Source organism: Vigna angularis, chromosome 4 (genome assembly GCF_016808095.1).
Source record: "Vigna angularis cultivar LongXiaoDou No.4 chromosome 4, ASM1680809v1, whole genome shotgun sequence".
Taxonomy (NCBI): Eukaryota; Viridiplantae; Streptophyta; class Magnoliopsida; order Fabales; family Fabaceae; genus Vigna; species Vigna angularis.
In genome coordinates this window covers 36,397,888-36,416,200 of record NC_068973.1, presented here as the reverse complement: position 1 = coordinate 36,416,200, position 18,313 = coordinate 36,397,888, and the positions used below count along the sequence as shown (strand labels likewise).

At 34.5% G+C, this 18,313-nt stretch overlaps 3 protein-coding genes and 1 non-coding gene across 6 annotated transcripts; 2 read left to right on the top strand and 2 right to left on the bottom strand.

Annotated features, from left to right (window-relative positions):
- Nucleotides 1-802: 802 nt before the first annotated feature.
- TRNAR-CCG (transfer RNA arginine (anticodon CCG)) lies at nucleotides 803-875 on the bottom strand. Its single transcript has one exon. It is a non-coding gene; the product is annotated as a tRNA-Arg (tRNA).
- Nucleotides 876-2,723: 1,848 nt separating this feature from the next.
- LOC108331704 (putative clathrin assembly protein At2g25430) lies at nucleotides 2,724-5,446 on the top strand. The gene is made up of 2 exons (XM_017566580.2): nucleotides 2,724-3,023; nucleotides 3,106-5,446. Exon 2 carries the CDS (start codon nucleotides 3,135-3,137, stop codon nucleotides 5,091-5,093), a length of 1,959 nt encoding a protein of 652 aa, XP_017422069.2. The 5' UTR covers nucleotides 2,724-3,023; nucleotides 3,106-3,134; the 3' UTR covers nucleotides 5,094-5,446.
- Nucleotides 5,447-10,129: 4,683 nt separating this feature from the next.
- Nucleotides 10,130-12,284, top strand: LOC108330968 (uncharacterized). The gene is made up of 4 exons (XM_017565569.2): nucleotides 10,130-10,345; nucleotides 10,419-10,533; nucleotides 10,689-10,803; nucleotides 11,578-12,284. The coding sequence occupies exons 1-4, from the start codon at nucleotides 10,245-10,247 to the stop codon at nucleotides 12,102-12,104; spliced, it is 858 nt and encodes a 285-aa protein (XP_017421058.1). The 5' UTR covers nucleotides 10,130-10,244; the 3' UTR covers nucleotides 12,105-12,284.
- A 1,118-nt stretch (nucleotides 12,285-13,402) lies between these two features.
- On the bottom strand, nucleotides 13,403-17,453 carry LOC108330732 (uncharacterized). 3 transcript variants are annotated; one of them, XM_052877155.1, is made up of 5 exons: nucleotides 17,350-17,453; nucleotides 17,012-17,239; nucleotides 15,580-15,768; nucleotides 14,541-14,969; nucleotides 13,403-14,420 (listed from the first exon to the last, which is right to left on the bottom strand). In XM_052877155.1, exons 2-5 carry the CDS (start codon nucleotides 17,153-17,155, stop codon nucleotides 13,470-13,472), a joined length of 1,713 nt encoding a protein of 570 aa, XP_052733115.1. In that variant the 5' UTR covers nucleotides 17,156-17,239; nucleotides 17,350-17,453; the 3' UTR covers nucleotides 13,403-13,469. The 3 variants fall into 3 exon arrangements, with proteins under 3 accessions (XP_052733115.1, XP_052733117.1, XP_017420741.1); XM_052877157.1 differs by having other exon boundaries at nucleotides 17,015-17,239; XM_017565252.2 differs by lacking the exons at nucleotides 17,012-17,239; nucleotides 17,350-17,453 and adding an exon at nucleotides 16,035-16,823.
- Nucleotides 17,454-18,313: the final 860 nt, after the last annotated feature.

The window sequence follows — 18,313 nt, the reverse complement described above, 5'->3', positions numbered from 1 at the left end:
GCTTATTAGATAATCAGTGTAGTCTTTGGTTCACGAAACATAATATTCACTATTCAATCGTTGGTATCCACTATATGTAAGATTAAACTTACTCCTTTATAAATACAATATGTGATATCATAAATATTCCATCCATAACAAAGTGTTTGGTGATCATCCTACTTGCTACAACCTAGTAGTGTAGATACCCAATAAATAGTATCCTATATTAGTGTGTTAGATAACTATTTTGAGACTATAATTGATAGGGCCGAATGTTCGACTACGTACAATACACTTTTCTTTCTTAAGAAACAAAGTATGATATTTTACTTTTATACATGCAGTTGTTTTGTCTATTATTGGTTCCCCTTTTTCGTTTGTCCATTAAATTAAACCGAGTAATGGCAGCCTTAAAATCACCACAAATTTAGTTCCAACAATTTTTTCTCTGATATGTCACGCCATTGAATATAATTGTCATTGAAGTGTAGATACCTAACTTCACATCCACTTTGACTACAGTGGTTGTGGTTGATTAGAGTGTTTTCAGATAAAACAATTCTATTATTTATTTTATCTCTCTGAAATGTCTTACTCCCTTTGACTCCATCGTTCTCAAAAAAAACTGAAATCTTTTCAGTTCAAATAAAAAGCTAAAAAAGAAAAGAAGAAAAAATAATATAAATTACTTAACGCGGTGAAAGTCTTTTCACTATGTTTTCTTAGTTTCTGTTGACATTTGAAAATTTGTTGAATTCAATTTGTTTTGATTAATAAAAAACTTGGAAATAAATATATCATCAAAAATTGAAAAGTCGATCGATCACGGTGGGACTCGAACCCACAATCTCCCGCTCCGGAGGCGAGCGCCTTATCCATTAGGCCACGCGACCTTTTCATGCTGTATTTCAACATCAAAATATATTTTACATACTATTTAGATTAAGATGAGTTATCAACATCTACATGTAAAGATGTGAGTGGTTGTTTCATCATTGCCCAGCGACCTAACTTGATGACTATTAGATTAAGACTTGATGTTTTGTTTGATAAAAGAGGTCAATATTTATATGCATAAAGGGGTTAAGATTTAATATTATAAGTAACTTTCAACCTATGGGCAAGTGTTGAGCTAAATAGATACAACATCCGCTTAAAGGCTCATTAAAAAAAATCATTTTTAAGAGTTTACTATAAAAATAAAACTTTTAGCACACAGTTTTAAGATATTAATTAAAACCTTCAGCAAAAAATAATAAATAAAAAATAGTGAGAATCAAATTCAATAAACAGAATACCTGAAAAAAAAAAAGTCCTTGAATCTTGTGAGGTTTGGAAGCATTGGTTGATTGTTTCCACTTTCTATCCTTTGGTCACATGGATCTCCAACGGATACGAAGTCGTTGTTGAAAAAAAAAAACAGAAATTCAAAGTCTAGATTTTAATAACTGTTGTTGAATCAATTTTAACTCCAACGACCAAAGAAATGGTTTAAAGAGTCAAAATAGAATTCAATAGAAAGCATGAGTTGGATTAGTATTCAACAGCTAATTACTCGTTCAGAATCAGCTGTGATCTAGATGCACATAATTAAAAACATTTTTTCCATCGTTTTTTAGCTGGCAAGTGAACACTGCTACCTGTATTGTTTATAATATTTATAGTTTTAAATTTTTCTACTAAACATTATTGATTTTAACGGATATGCTGTAGTTAACAATTATTATTTGCCTCATTCATTATATAACTTGACTTTTTTATCCCAATGACAAACTTATGAGCAATGAAGCACAAGTTTAATTTCAGAGGAAGCGGTTAGTTACATCTTTAATTATCACCTTATTATAGTTGATAATTCCAAGAGCAATAATTTGTATAAATAATACATATTGTTTTGTTAAAACGAGTAACTCCATTCGATTTGGTTTATTCACTATGAATTAACATAATCTGATTTATTTAAGCGAACAAAAAAAATTGAATTTGGTTCGATCCACCACATGATGGTTAAACGGTTGACTCACTCATTCACTTAATTACAATTTTTTTTCAAATTTTAAAAAAATTACATTTTCGTAATTCAAATAAAATGTTACTAAATTTTAAAAACAATTCAAAATAAAAAAACACCAAACCATTTAATCCAAAAACAAACACAAATAAGTTCTTAAATGGATTGATTTTGTGTTTTTTTATCTATTTATAGTATTAAAGTTTTAAATAAATAAACTATAACATATTTTTCTTTTTTTTCTTCTACAATAAAATAAAAATATATAAATAATAATATTGAAACATAGATTAATAAAATAATTAAATTAAATTAAATTAAGTAAATAAAATGACATTATTTTAAACCCAATCCAATCTCACTCGATGGACCGGATTCACTGTCATATTTTTAAGCACTATTTATGTGATTTTTTATTATTATAATTATTGTTATTTAAGTAAAAAATAATGAAAATGGAAGTGAGAGACAGTAGAATAAAAGGAAAAGGAATGAAATGGAAAATAAGGAGAAAAAGGCAAACACAGGAGACAAATGCTAACATTGGTTGCTTGGGATGAATCCAAGGCATTTCAGATTTCAACATCCCACCGACGACTTGCTAGTTGTACTTCAGGAAGTGGGACCCACCTCATCACAGCAGCAATGGGGCTCCACGTGTTCACATCGCAACGGCAATATAAAAAACAAAATGGGTATGAAGAAGGAGGAAAGCTGTCCACGTCACCGTAAGCCGTACGCGTCGCAGCGAATCCCTACCCTTCCTGCAGATACAGAGAGTTTGGGTAGGCGGTAGCTATTGGTATTAGAGTTTACAAGAACAGACTTTTGTATTTCTCTTCTCTTCTCTGTTTCTCTCTCTCATCGCAGATCTGAGAGTCTCACAGATCACAGGGTTCCACGGAGTTCACGCATTTGGACCCTTTTATTCTCCGCTGCTATTCACCCGAACGCCACGCTCCAATAATCTAGCTCCGAATCCCTCCAATCGGATCCCTCTACCCGATTTCGCGCGGATCTAGGTGCTCAGGTAAGTCCTGAGGATTTATCAATTCAATCTGAACGGATTTCTGGTTTTCCAAAATTTGTTGATTAATTCAGCGAGGGTTTAGTGTGTGAGTGAGTAAGGTTGGGGTTTGCGATGGCTCCCACGACGATCCGGAAGGCGATTGGGGTGGTGAAGGACCAGACCAGCATAGGGATTGCGAAGGTCGCCAGCAACATGGCGCCGGAGATGGAAGTCGCGGTAGTCAAGGCCACCAGCCACGATGACGACCCCGCCAGCGAGAAGTACGTCAGGGAGATCTTGAACCTCATGTCGCACTCGCGGGGCTACGTCCACGCATGCGTCTCCGCGGTGTCCAAGCGTTTGGGGAAGACGCGCGACTGGATTGTGGCGCTCAAGGCGCTCATGCTCGTACACCGGCTCATGAACGAGGGTCCCCCTCTGTTCCAGGAGGAGATCCTTTACGCCACCCGCAGAGGAACACGGCTCCTCAATATGTCTGATTTTAGAGACGAGGCTCACTCCAGCTCCTGGGATCACTCGGCTTTTGTGAGGACCTATGCCATGTATCTTGACCAGAGGCTTGAGTTGATGCTGTTTGATAGAAAAAGCACCGCCGCCGGTGCCGGTGGTGGTAGTGTTGGCGGCGGCGGTGGTGCTGATGATAGGTTTGGCGGAAGGGACAATTTCCGGTCGCCGCCGTATGACTACGGTGGTGGGGAGTATAGAGGGGAAGGTAGCTATGGGTATGATAATGGGATGAGGAGGACGAGGTCTTTTGGGGACATGAGTGAATCGGTGGGCAGGGGAGATGAGAGGAGTGTTGTGAGTGTGACTCCTTTGAGGGATATGACCCCGGAGAGGGGTTTTGGTAAGATGGGCCATTTGCAGAGCTTGTTGGATCGGTTTCTGGCTTGTAGGCCTACTGGGTTGGCGAAGAATAGTAGGATGGTCTTGATTGCTTTGTATCCGGTGGTTAAGGAGAGTTTTCAGTTGTATGCTGATATATGTGAGGTTTTGGCTGTGTTGCTTGACAAGTTCTTTGATATGGAGTATGCCGATTGCGTGAAGGCTTTTGATGCTTATGCCAGTGCGGCTAAGCAGATTGATGAGCTTGTTACTTTTTATAATTGGTGTAAGAATACTGGTGTGGCTAGGTCCTCGGAGTACCCTGAGGTTCAGAGGATTACCAGCAAGTTGCTTGAGACGTTGGAGGAGTTTGTGAGGGATAGGGCTAAGAGGCCGAAGAGTCCCGAGAGGAAAGAGGAGGCTCCACCTGTAGAGAAGGTAGAGGAGGAGCCGGCACCAGATATGAACGAAATCAAGGCATTGCCTCCTCCGGAGAATTATACCCCTCCTCCTCCACCTGAGCCGGAGCCTAAGCCCCAGCCGCAGGTTACAGAGGATTTGGTGAATCTGAGAGATGATACAGTCACTGCAGATGACCAGGGGAATAAGTTTGCTTTGGCACTGTTTGCTGGTGCGCCTGCCAATAATGCAAATGGATCATGGGAAGCATTCCCTTCAAATGGACAACCAGAAGTGACTTCAGCCTGGCAAACCCCAGCTGCAGAGCCAGGGAAAGCTGATTGGGAATTGGCATTGGTAGAGACCGCAAGCAATTTGTCGAAGCAGAAGGCAGCTTTAGGTGGTGGTTTGGATCCTCTATTGTTGACTGGCATGTATGATCAAGGAATGGTCAGGCAGCATGTCAGCACTACCCAATTGAGTGGGGGGAGTGCAAGCAGTGTGGCATTGCCAGGACCGGGAAAGACTACAACCCCTGTTTTGGCTCTCCCTGCGCCAGATGGATCTGTGCAGCCAGTTAATCAGGATCCATTTGCTGCATCCTTGAGCATTCCACCCCCGTCCTATGTCCAAATGGCTGATATGGAGAAGAAGCAGCATTTGCTTGTGCAGGAGCAGCAGGTGTGGCATCAGTATGCAAGGGATGGGATGCAAGGCCAGTCTAGTTTGGCCAAACTGAGTGGCCCTGGATACTATGCCGGAGGCCCCATGCCCATGATGCCTTATGGAATGCCCCCAGTCAATGGAATGGGGCCTCCAGCCGGGTATTATCAAACTCCTTACTGATATCCCTTTCCTTTTTTGTGTCACATATCTATAGGTTGTTTCGTTTATTTTTTACTATGACATAGTGTTTTCCTTGTTTCAAATGATGTCATCTTATTCTTGAGATCTGCACATTAGTACTGCGAGGATGCCAAGGGGACTGAGTTAAAAGGGACAAATTCGTGTTGGGTTTTGATGCCTGGGAGATGTGTACCTCATTTGTGATGTCTCTCTCTGTATTTTGTAATACTAGCATTTTCTTCTCGATTTTGTACTTTTTGCTCCTTAAAAAAACAAACGATTAACTACTGTAAATTTTTATTGAATGCTGGTGCTGATGATCTTGATTGGTTATACCAAATAATGTTTCATCCTGTAGGAACCTGCCTTGACGGCCTATTCTTAAACTTTATCGGAGGTACTCCGGAAGTAGTTGTTCTTTTATAGTGGTGTTAGGGTTAGATATCTCAGTAAGTTCCTTGGTTTGATATATTAGGGAATAGATTTTCAACCTCTGCACATTTTTTGTTTTCTTCTTACCTTTGGTCACCTAATTTAACTGCATCACCATTGATATTTTCTATGTACCATAATTAGATGTCAAGTAACATCGATATGGTTGTCCCATACTCTTCATTTCCCATCGTTCATACCTCTTCCGTTTGAATTTTGAAACTATTTCTTTTAGATCTTTGGTTGAAAATTGTCTAAATGGCGAGAGAAGACAGACAGACCGTCTGTCACTGTAAGCTGTAGTTGTTTCTCTCTTCAAGCTTTGCGGTTGGTTTGGGAAAAGTTTTGCTGCTGTGAGTTTGTTAGCTGGTTGCGTTGTGGCCTGTTGGAGCTTTTCTTTCCTTTGTATAGTTTGTCAGCTTGTGTACTAATGCAGAGTGATGGTAATATCTTCATTCAATTATCCGTTGATATTTTGTCGGACAGTGAAATTTTAAATAATGCGAGTTATATGACAACCCATGATTCTATAATTTTCTAAAATAGCACCTTTAGTAACAGTATCAGCTTGCTTGCTGCAGTCGATATGGTTACTGTTAAATGAATTTGTTCTTGAACTATAGATAATGGGTAAACAGCAAAGACATGTTCGACCTTAGGAAAGTTGTTTATGATTTTTTTAATGTTTCAATTACTTGATTAATAAGTTCGTCGATGATTGTTAAACTTATTTTAGAAAGTCACAATATGCTTTCTGCGTGGAATTTCCAAATTACTTTAGACGAAACTTGCGAAAGAGGATTTTGTTTTAATCAATGATTTCAAGATTTTTACAAACACAAAACAAAGTTCTATTAATTTTTCTTGATATTATTGTTTGTATTAACATGAATTGTTGGTGGTAATGAACCCGGTCTTATGATCTGGTTCATTTAATTAACTTTTATAGGCGGAGTGAATGGAGATATTCAACTGAGTTAGTTTTTTTTTTATGGGCTAAAAAAATTCAAAGTTTTGGATTTCTGTTTTATTTTCGTATGAAAATAAGTTATGTTTTAAGACTCAATATTTTAAGATAGAAATAATCTATAAAAATAATTGCATTTCTTTGATAAATTGTTTTAGTATAAAAAATAAATTAGAGGAAGTAAAGGAAATGAAACGATTAAAAGAATCAGTTGGATTGGATAGCCGCTGACGAGCTTAAAATGGTTTTGTGATTTTATATTTCAATTCATTTTCCCGGTCAACTGCCAATGCGTACATACATATTTAGAGATTATATTTTGGTTATACTAACAATTGTAATTTTGATACCAGATTATTTTTAATTATTGATATTTTTAAAAGTATTAGATTGAAGAAAGTTACTAAAATATATAGAATGAGGATAACTTGAAACAGTTTAGTTTGTTTTGGTGGATAAAAAAGTAGTTTGTGGTAGAAAAAAAAGAAATAAAACATTGAGAATATTTAATTGAAGTAATGGGAGTAAATAAAAGTGAGAAGTTGAGTTTGAAAAGTACGTGCCAAAAGAAAAGTAACATTTGAGAGAATGACGGAAAGGTTGTTTATAGTTTTGTTGTGATAGAACTTTATCGACTTGTCCGTCTATTTTGTTTTTTGTTTGTCGCATTTCCCAATTAGATAAACATTCATATTTGATATTATACTTTATTATTTTATTTTTTTAAAAAAGATTTTTTATGATTATTTAATTTTTATATTATTTTTATAACATATCAAATGGATATAAAAATATGTTCAGTGTATCATTAGTTTTTATAAAAATAGGTCTGACTCTGTATAGAAATAGGCCTTAGGAGGAAGGTGAACCAAAAAAAGCTATATATTTTTACGACAGACGTAGGATTCTCGTGCATCCACCTTTTCGAATGTGTTACGTTACAAATATACCCCTAAAATACATCTCCTTCAATTATGAATTATGATGATTTTGAAACTCAACGTGACGTGATATCAGTTGCCAAACACTACATATTAAATAAGATGTTGAAGCCCAACTAACGAAGAAAAACCAAAGGAATGGGATTTTCTTTTTTGGTGGATTTCATAAATTGGCCCTAGAAATGGAAAGATTATAACAGATTTCAGGTTATTTGTCGGTATTTTTATACTATAATTTTCAAAATATATTTTAAAATAATGTTAAGATATATTAAAATTAGTATCTTTTAATATATTTTAAAAATATAACAAAAAAATAACACTGAAATTTCAATAAAAAATGTATCAGAACTTGGTCATAAGTTTTATTTTCTACGTTAATTTCTGGAAAAGTATTATATTTGTGGGCAAATAAGAGATGTTTGGTATGTCTTTTTGGGAAGGATGGTACCTTAGCCTTAGAAACTGACCTGCTAGAATAAAATATTAACATATTAAGTAAGGAACAGAGTAATTAAAGTAAAACCATACTTTGTGGGCATTACTAAATAAGCATAACTCTCGTAATGCTTTGAGAATAATTTGAAATGAAGCATCTTTTTATAGGATATTCTTTTTTCAGTACGAATAATATTGGAGTACGAGGTCATGTACATTCCAATTTCACTTCTCTCTTCTTTCATCACTCTTCAAATAAATTCTCTTTTATAACTAACTATACTTGTTTCACCTGCCTTCCAATCATTTTATTATGTATTTCAAAAAAAATTTAAATTTCAAAATTATCCTTTACAATTTAAAAAACCTACTTTTTGTGTTTTATCGAATTTTATAAAAGATTTTTTCTTTTTTCTTTGTTAAATTTCGAAATTTGATAAAAGTTTTTTCATTTTTTATTAGATTTGATGTAGGATTTTTTTTTATGAAATTTTGAAATTGATGAAAGATTTTCCATTTTTTCATCAAATTTTAAAATCTAATAAAGGTTTTTTTATTTCTTTTATTGAATTCCGAAATTTAATGAAAACTTTTTTTATGTGAAATTTTGAAATGTGATAAAAGATTTTTTTATCAGTGAAATTCAATAAATAATTTTTCATTTTTTCGTTAGATTTTGAAATTTGACGGAGTCTTTTCTTTATTAGATTTTGAAACGGACTAAAATGTTTGAAAGTGCATAACGAAACAACCTTTAACTATTATAAGATTTCTTGTATTTTCTTAACTATTAATGTAGCTAATGACCATATAGTCATATGACCGATCAAACAGTCGTTCCCGAAAAAGTTCTTTTTATGATTGCAAATTTAGGAAAGATAATCAAACAATCACTTCAAAAAAATATTAACCAATCTTAAAAATTCTAAATAATTTAAGACAATGACTATCATCAATTTAACCGTAATTAAATAATTAAAAATTTATTTCAAAAATATATAAATATAAAAAGATTAAAAAATAAATAATTACGTTTAATACATCATTAATATTTTAATAGTTTGAATGATTATTTTATTTTTATTTTTAACATAACTTAGAGTTTTGTTTGTTCTTTATACGTGCTTCTACTGCATTCATTTCCATTCCCATTTCCGAATGCTAGACTGTTGTTTTTATTCTTCATCTTCGTTTTGGTTGCAATAGTAATACAAGAACATATTAATAATCATTAATGATTGAATTTTCTTACTTTATTTTTTCTATGTTTGCATATTATATTGTGTTTATTTTAATCCTTATTGTACAGTTTCTGTCTTCTCTCTATGATTAAATACTTTGTTTTCATACTATTTTTTAATATAAAACAAATTGAAAGGGTAGCATTCGTATATTTGGATAACTAATAGCTATAAAAATGAAGAAAAAAAAAGGTGAAAAATATAAGGAACAAAAATAAACATGTGAAAAATAGAATAGAAATAAAGGATAAATATAGTAAAAATTAATTTGTTGAGATTTTTAATTTATTATTAAGTTTTGTTGGCTATTTTACCCATTTATTTACACTTATAATAAGAAGAAAATGGAACTTGCATAATTGAGAGTGAAAAGCCAAAACGAACTAATTATTTTGTATTTTAATCAATATAATTAATTATATTGTCATCCATAAGATTTTTCATGCGTTTTCTTTTATGCTTTGTATGGAAAAAAAAGTTAAGCATTCCACTCTTTTAAGAAAATAATTCTTCAAATTTCTACACTCTCAAACTTCCAACTTCAACTCTCTTCCTTCTTCTTTTTTATGTGCTAACAAAAAAAGGGATAGCATTGAGTATCTAATAATAGGATGATCAAGTTGAATAGCACTCAATATACTAAAATTAAACTTTTTATAAAATAAGAAAAAATAAATTTATTGTCTAAACTATAAAAGAAAATTATAAATATTAATCAATATTAAATATGGCAAGACCGTCCCAATTCTCGTACATATTCCGAATTTATGGATGAATCTTTTATTGCCCTTAAGAGAAGAGACGTTTACACTTATTTTTGTTTTTTTATTGTCTTTTCTTAAACAGTGTTATACCAGTGATACAACACTAATGTATTTGTTTTCGGGGTCACCGACAGTGAGAAGATGATAAAAGGTGAACAGTGAAGACAAAAGAGTTTTTTTTTTTTTTTTTAATTTGTTTTGGAAGTGGAGAAGTAATTAAGAAAGAAGAAATAAGAAAAAGCAAAAGACAGAGTACAGTGTAGAAGTTGAGTTACCCTTACCCACTAACATCACACAAAATTCACATTTTATAGTTTGTCTCTTTTCATGAAACAAACAGAGGACTCTGTTTTTCTCTAATCACCACCATGCCCCGTTCAGCTCCCAAACCTTACGATTGCGTCAAAAGAACATGGCACAGTCAAATACACCAACCCGTTCGAGGAACTCTCATTCAAGAAATTTTCAGGTCCTTTTCTTCTCCCTCTCACACTTCTTCTTCCTCTAATTTCTCACCTTCACTATCTTTTTTTCTTTTGTAGGGTTGTCAACGAGATACATACCTCTTCCACTAAGAAGAAGAAAGACTATCAAGAGAAGCTTCCCGTTGTTGTCCTCAAGGCAGAGGAAATTATTTACTCCAAAGCCAATTCCGAGGTAACCAAACCGACCTTGTTCCTTTTTAAAAAGGGAAACAGAAATTATTTGAGGGTTATTTATTTTTTGAGAAAAACATCTTACGAGGATGAAAGCTTGTCTGGTGTTGAATCGATAGTGGTCGTAATAATAATTGGAATTATTTTCTTGGGCAGGTGGAATATATGGACCTTGCAACTCTTTTGGACAGAACCAATGCTGCCATTGATACAATAATTCGATGTGATGAGCACACACAAACTGGAGAGTATCTGCGACCTTGCATCGAAGGTATTTTTTACTATAATCAACTCTCACATCAAATAAAAAAAAAAGTCGAAGGTTTCAACTTTTGTTCATCACCTTTTAAATAAAAAGGGAATAGATGTGCGGAGAGAGAAGAGAAGATTTTCCATAAGGGTTTATCTCTTTTCTTTTAGCACCAAAGGGAGGAAGTGCACTTGTGAAGTACTGTAAATTTAGGCAGTGTAAAGGATTTTTTTTCTTAACACTTTTTGGGTTCGAATGAAGTTAGAAGGAATTTTTAGGCAAGAAAATAAGTGAAAGAAACACTCTTGCCTTGTTTGTTTGGTTGGTTTATCTCCAATTCTATGATCATAACCAAGATTGTAAATTTAAAATTGAAATAGGTTTATATGACTTTTAGGACTAAGCAATATGTTTGGAAAGCCATGTCCTTTAATGGATTTTTGCCATTCCAATGTAAAAAGTAGAAACCATGGAATAGGTTCTTCCACTTGACAAATATGCAAACACATGTTTGTTTGAAAGGGTTTTTGTCATTTTCCAAATTTTGTTTAAGCAATAGTGGCAATAGTTGGATGTTTAAATGAAGTTGTGAACGTATCATTGTTGTTCTTTCTATGTATGTACTTTCTCTCATTCCTAAAATCTATCAACAAATATTTTTTTACATTAGCTATTATTAACGCAAGTTATTCTTGGACTTGCTCATATCTAAAATGCTCTAATCGGTGGTAATTGTTGCACACACGTGTTATGTGTACTTTTCCTTCTTCCATTGTTGTTATTATTATGGTTCAGCTGCTCTGAGTTTGGGATGCTCTCTGACAAAAGCTTCAAGGAGTCAGCCCAACAACCAACGTTGTTACCTAAATCGCAACACTGAAGAGGTTCGCAATCTCTTCCATGATCTCTCAACAAAATCGCAATATGTGTCTGAGCATGTAGCTTCAACCAGTAAAAAACAGTGCGTGGAACATCAAGCACCACCAAATTTGTTTTCAGTTTATCCTTTGTACTATGGTAATAACATTCAACTGGACGAGTCTCAACATGGGTTCAACGTGTCACATGTATCTGTTTCTCACACCGGTGGACCTACCCCTGTTGTTGGTGCTGAAAGTCCCCTAGCCCATAACTTCAATTCTTCAAGTGGGGGCTCCCAATCATTCATTTTCAATGGGGATTTTGAGAATCCATGCACAAACAAGTGTGATCTATCATTGAGGTTAGGACCATCTAGTAGTGTACCATACCCTAGTTTTGAAAATGGTCACATTCGGGAAACTGAAGTGAAAAGCAGGTTTAATTGTTGGAACCCCTTATAAAGGGGAAAAAAGTATGTAGCTTCAAGGGCATAGAGTGCAACCAACGGCAGTACAACAACCGACGTGGGTTTTAAGGTTTGTTTTCCGCTTTAGATTGGGTGTGTACTAACTTTGAGAAACCGTGGTCTCTCTGTAGACTAGATTTGTTTGTTAAAATTAATGCAAACTATCGTTTTATCATATTATCATATTAGAATTTGTATTTCTAAGTATCGGTCTTTTATTGAGTTGCTAAAATATCTGTTGAATGGTATTTTGACGAGTCTCGAAATATTCAGAGAACATAATCAACGGGTACCAGATATCGAATATATTTGAATGTTGAAATCTATAGTTAAACGAATGAGTGGAACCACCTTGTGAAAATGTATGGTTTAGATGTAGACACGAGTATTGGTGAAAAGACACAAATGAATCATTGTGTTTTTACATGAATGGTATGTTCCCTTTTTATTCATTTTCCATCACATTATTTAAACAAAGGGTTAGGTAGTGTAAATTTAGTTGGTATTGGGGTGGTTCATAGCAAACTTGATAATTGACACTTGCTTGTTGAAATATGAACTGGATGCTAAAATAATAATTCATGAATAACACAAACTTCAATCAAGTCTATAAAGTTACATTTTGGGATAGCTTTTGTAAGTTCACATCTCCCAATATATAATATTAAAATCCTAATATATATATATATATATATATATATATATATATATATATATATATATATATATATATATATATCCAATTATAAACATACACTTTATTTTTAGATGTATAATAGAAACAAGAGAAACAGGGAGGAAAAAATGAAGGAGGACAAATAAAATGATAGATATAACAAGTGATAAAATAAAATTTGCAGGGCAAGATGTCCAAAAAAGTAGTTGGATCAAATGTTAAGTTTTAGACGGTAAAAAATTGATTAAAAAATGAAATGTTATGGACAATTACATGGCATCTGCAGTGAGATTTCTTTCGTTTTTTAATTGAAATCCATTCAATTAATCAAAAATCAAAAAGGATAACTGTTGTATGAATTAGTGATGCTTTTATAATGTTCTTGATCTTCAATTTCAGTAAAATCAAGGGCACAATTTTAAAGGTTTAAAAGTTGTCAGCAAAAAAGAGGTGCAGCCACCAAAACTAAATTATTGTGAATTATCAATTTTGGTCCTAGCAATTGCTCAAGGACAATCTTCGATATCTAATCTAAAAGATTGTAACATGACACATAATTTGATATGTCAAAGGTTTATAAGCATCAATCCTACAACTACAAAGTTAGGAGGGTCATCAAACTCGAATGATTCTGCACGTGTTCCGTGGGTGATATATCAGAATAATAATTTGATGATTATGCTTCTAATTCAATGTTCCACTTGATAAGAGAGACCACAAAGAATCAGTTGAAGTAACAGAAGAAGAAGAAGAAGAATAAGATGATGACGATGAAGAAGAAGAAGAGGTAGAGGAAGAAGAAGAGCTATAATGGAAATCGATCTGCAATTGTCGATGAAGATAGGGACTTGAAACACTCCATTTCTTCTCCTCCTTCTCCATTTGCCAAAGTGGTATAGCCGCCAGAAAGCGTTTGATGAACTCTTTACAACACTCTTTTCCACGACAAATTATCTCACGACTTTCTCCCTTTGAAGGCTCCTCTTTTGTGGTGTGTTTCTTATAAATCAAACTCGAATCATCAAACTTCAATATGAATGCCTGTTGACACCCCTCAAAAAGTCGCTCCCCCAAAGAGTCAATGATGTAGTAAGCATCTCTTTCTACCTTCAACACAAAGAAATGATCATTCCAACTCACTATGTAAATTCTTGGCTCATGATCACCCACCTTCATCTTTATCTCGTCCCAAATTTCATCAAACGACATGGCTCCTTTTAAGCACTGAAACTTCTCAGGGGAGAAAAACCCCGTATACGATTTCTGAGGCAGAACAACAAGAGGTCTTAGATTGGCTTCGATGATCGTCTCAAGGTCAAAATGTTTATCTGGGAAGAGCTTCGAGTAGTAATCACTGTTACATAGCCTTCTCCATTCTGATGAACCTTGTGTGATGAGTTTCTCGAATTGCGCTCTCGTTGGCATACTATGGTTTGAGTGAAGCCAATGGGCTATGAGTGCAACTAAAACCGTGCACGCACTCTCACCACAAGCTCTTTCACTCATTTGGTCAAAGGAAGCAAAAAATACATTGGTTTTCAGCTTTGCCTTCCCATCTCTACTTTTAATCTCCCTGTATTCCCAATTTTTTGCAGTGCCTTTCTGGTATACTTGTGGATAAACTTCATTTGATTTCTGCCATAAGTAAACAAAACCATTTAGTAACTATCTAGTTGGTAAAAAAGGAGGGACCTTTGCAGTGATAACCATTAGTTAAACATAAAAATGAGGTAACAAAGTAAGAATGAAACACACCGTGAAGGGACCAGGATACGAGGTTTGAGTTTGTTGTTTGTCAGTAGTGGGTGTCTGAAAGTTCCACCCATTGAGGCTTCTATTCTTCTGCAAACGGGTCTTTCTGTCTGAGGTTGTAAATCTCTCAGAGCCCTTTGTGAGTGTTGGCCGTGTGTTGTGGGTACCACTGTTGTTGCTAGCACTGCTTGTGTTGGAATCGTTGGACGAGTCATCCGAGTCAAACATGGGGGATCTATCCGAGTCACAAGGACTGGTTTGTTTTGATTCGTCAATCTTGCCATTGTTTTTCTTTCCCAAGCTTGTGAAATGCTTTACTTTCTCTATAATCCCGTGTTTCTTCTTCGGCTGGACGCTGTTTTCAAAGGGTTTTGCTGAAACCGAGTCACCCTTAGAATCAGAATCTCTCAACTTCAATAACCTTATAGAGACCTGTTAAAAAGAGCAGAGCGGTGAGAAGTTGTATGTTGTCACCACATTTGTATAACCTTTTTGGGTTAGATGAGGCTGCCAAATTCTTTTTTTCAAAAAGAACACTCAACAATAATTAAGTGCTGTTCTCGACAGACATCTCACTTATTACTGTCGTATTCTATTCTTATTCAAACAAAATTAATGATACGTTGATGCCGTAACTTTTTTTCATACAACGTAAAGAGTTATATTTGACGCACAAATATCAGCCACAAACGATTAAATTTAAAATAAAGAAACAAAAGGAAAAGACAAAAGCTTCGCTAATGACGGTCAAATCACGTTATTCTAAAAGTGAATTGCCAGAGAATGAACGAGGAGAGTCACGAGTTTGAAACAACAAAATAGGACATGACATGAGTGGTTTTGTTTGATGAGTTTGTATCCATCCAAGTAAACATGGAAAATTTCAATGAAGGAACCAAGACTTTCATTCCACTTTTTGTGTGTGTTCTTATGAAAGGGGTTTGACCAAGAAGGGGCAAATAACACACATAATTAATTTTATTAATAATTAATAATTACTAAAAGCAAAATAATCAACAAGGAAAACGAGGTTGCAGCGTACCAAAAGGGTAGCTTCTATGCATAAACCATTGACCCTCAACTTGATTGGAAGCCTTCTTTGAAACTGATTATGAGAATTGGACTTCGTCTTCTTCTCCTCCCTCCCCGCCAGCTCCGCCACCGTCACGCTCATTTCCGCTTTTCCGACCACCGTCATCTTCGCTTTCGCTTCTCCCCCACCTCCCTCTCCCTGCATTTCATTTTTAAACATTATTTCCCTTATATAAACAAAGACAAAAAATCTATTAATAAACAAATAAACAGATTATATACCCTCCTCCGCATTTCTTCCGGTTTTTTATTCTAAACATATTTTTGAAATTCATAATAAGACACGAAAAACATCGTTACATGTGTTACGACACTACAAATTTCTTTAAACAAACATTTTACGATAAAACAATAAGAGTGAAATATTAATTAGATAATTAGATAAACAGTGGTGGTTGTTCTTACATATAAGACAAGAAATGCGAGGTCGCAAACATCGAGGGGGTTGTCTTTGAGAAGAAGATGAAAAGCGCAGAGGTCGCGCTCGTCCCATGTTAGAGAGGGGGATTTGGAACTGATGGACCTACAGGAAGAGGTTGCGTGAGAACATCGTCGTTTTGAGAAAGGAGCGAGTGAGAGAGGTGTCGTTTTCTGTTTGGAAGAATTGGAAGGTTTCTTTTCTTTGTTCGTAGCGGTTCCTGTTATTTCGAAGGCGAGCTTGTCGTTGGGGGAACCCAGGGTGGTTCCGAAGAGACCCAATTGGAGCTTGAGTTGGGTAACCTTGAGCTCGCGGTTGTTGGCGTGCCCGGAAATCCTGGTGGCCCAGCACTTGATCGGCGACATGTCGTTGTTCCGTACGCTGAATGTTGTGTTTGGTCGGAGGAATAACCATGGATTGAAGACAGGGATAGTTAGTTTGGGCAGTGACAGGTAGAATCGGTTGGGTTTGTATATATGTGGTGTGGTTTTGGAAAGTGAAATGAGGAGTGATTAAAGAGAAGAGAAGAGAAGAGAACGTGCTTTTGGAGTCAAAGCGAATTAGTCACAGTTCTCAGTTTCTATATTTCCGCGTCAGCGGAATGCCACGGTCTTCAACAGTTTGCATCAACACACGCTTGCCAAATATACATATATACATATATATCTATATATTTCATCGATTAAACTGACTTGTGAACCACGTTGAGATTTTAGCAAAAAAGAAAACAAAATAATGACCAATAAAAATGATTTCGGGACTTTTTACAATTAGATAATAGATAAGTAATTTTAATAAATACTTATAATGAATTAGCATAAATTGTACTTAATTATTTTCATCTTTCAGTTAATTTATGAACTAGTTTTGGCAAACATAATCTTAATCGGTTGAAAGTCTTGAATACATGAGTAAGATAAGAATCTAAGAGAAGGGATTAGTTGCTATAAATTGCAGAACCGACCACGGTTGAAGGAGGTTTACACATGGCAGATGATGATGATTGAGGTAATATTGCATCGATTGTTATTAGAGTGATGTGACACGAGTCATGTGATGAGCAATTTGCAAAGCAAAGAAAGAGAGTCGGTTGGTGAAGAAGAGCCATACACGTCTACCTTTACTTTCAGATAAAAATCTCAGCCTCCATGGATAAAATCCTCACACTTTCACATTCTTCACTCCCATATTACTGCAATTATTCATATAATAATACCATGAATCAAAATTTGTAAGATCAATTATGCAGAATTAGTTTCTCGTATAATCAATTTGAAAAAGAAAATGGCCACACAAATTCACCTTCAGCTTATGTTGTTTCTTTTCTCTTTTCTCTTAACCAATGCATCATCACCTTCAGAGAATAACAGCATATTCTTTTTCTCCTTTTCTAAGGAAATTATAAAAACAAGCTCCCAGACATTCACTTGGATGGTTAAAAAGACATTATTTAATTAAAATAAATTAGTAAAAATAATATTGGTTTTATTTATAATTATTTTAATTCTCCATTACGTATCTGTTACACAAGATGTGTGGAAAAATAAAGCATAAAGAATATTTTCATAATTTTTTATTATTATGTGAAATTATCTGTGTCTTCTGGTATCCGAGTAGGGTTTTTATTTGGTGTATTAAAATGTAGTGGGTTTATCACAGTTGTGTTTTGCGCAGTCTTTGATTGGGCCGTGAAGTATCGAAATGGGCCCATGAATTGGAAGTCCACACCATAGCATCGATAATCTCATTGAAGAAAATGACTCAATCGGTTACTATACACGTATTCATCAACATCAGAAATTATAATACTCAACCTTTATTATCCTTATTATTAAAAAAATTTGTCAAATTACGCGGTTTGAGTGATGTTCATATCTTGTTAGAAATACATTAAATAATTGGTAATTATTTTAAACCTTAAGACCAATTAACAGTGAAAAGTAGCATTAAATTGGAGAAGTTTCGGTTTGGTGTTTGGGAAACTGAAGAGTTAAATTACTTACATTTTGATCTGGCTATGGCAATGCATATATATATCCAATGGTTCTGCATCTGCCTTTTCCGCATAAAAAGAGACAATATTTCTGAATTCTTTCTTCTCCTACTATAGTGTTTCGGTTTGAAAAGACACTTTTTTATTATTTTATTGTATACATATCTTAAGTTTAATAATTTATTTTTATGATTTGTTCAGATTGAAGCAGAAAAGAAAGAACCAAAGAAATGGAAAAGAGGTGAAAAATTAAAATGTTTAAGTTTATAGAAA

What these genes read in the sequence shown, in the direction of transcription:
- LOC108330968 (XM_017565569.2), top strand. Translation starts at nt 10,245, where the DNA reads ATGCCCCGTTCAGCTCCCAAACCTTACGATTGCGTCAAAAGAACATGG. An exon ending in CTCATTCAAGAAATTTTCAG is followed by an intron (nt 10,346 to 10,418) that starts GTCCTTTTCTTC and finishes TTTCTTTTGTAG; the next exon opens with GGTTGTCAACGAGATACATA. An exon ending in ACTCCAAAGCCAATTCCGAG is followed by an intron (nt 10,534 to 10,688) that starts GTAACCAAACCG and finishes TTTCTTGGGCAG; the next exon opens with GTGGAATATATGGACCTTGC.
- LOC108330732 (XM_017565252.2), bottom strand. Translation starts at nt 16,412, where the DNA reads ATGTCGCCGATCAAGTGCTGGGCCACCAGGATTTCCGGGCACGCCAAC. An exon ending in TCGCATTTCTTGTCTTATAT is followed by an intron (nt 15,769 to 16,034) that starts GTAAGAACAACC and finishes AATGAAATGCAG; the next exon opens with GGAGAGGGAGGTGGGGGAGA. An exon ending in GCATAGAAGCTACCCTTTTG is followed by an intron (nt 14,970 to 15,579) that starts GTACGCTGCAAC and finishes TCTTTTTAACAG; the next exon opens with GTCTCTATAAGGTTATTGAA.
- LOC108331704 (XM_017566580.2), top strand. Translation starts at nt 3,135, where the DNA reads ATGGCTCCCACGACGATCCGGAAGGCGATTGGGGTGGTGAAGGACCAG.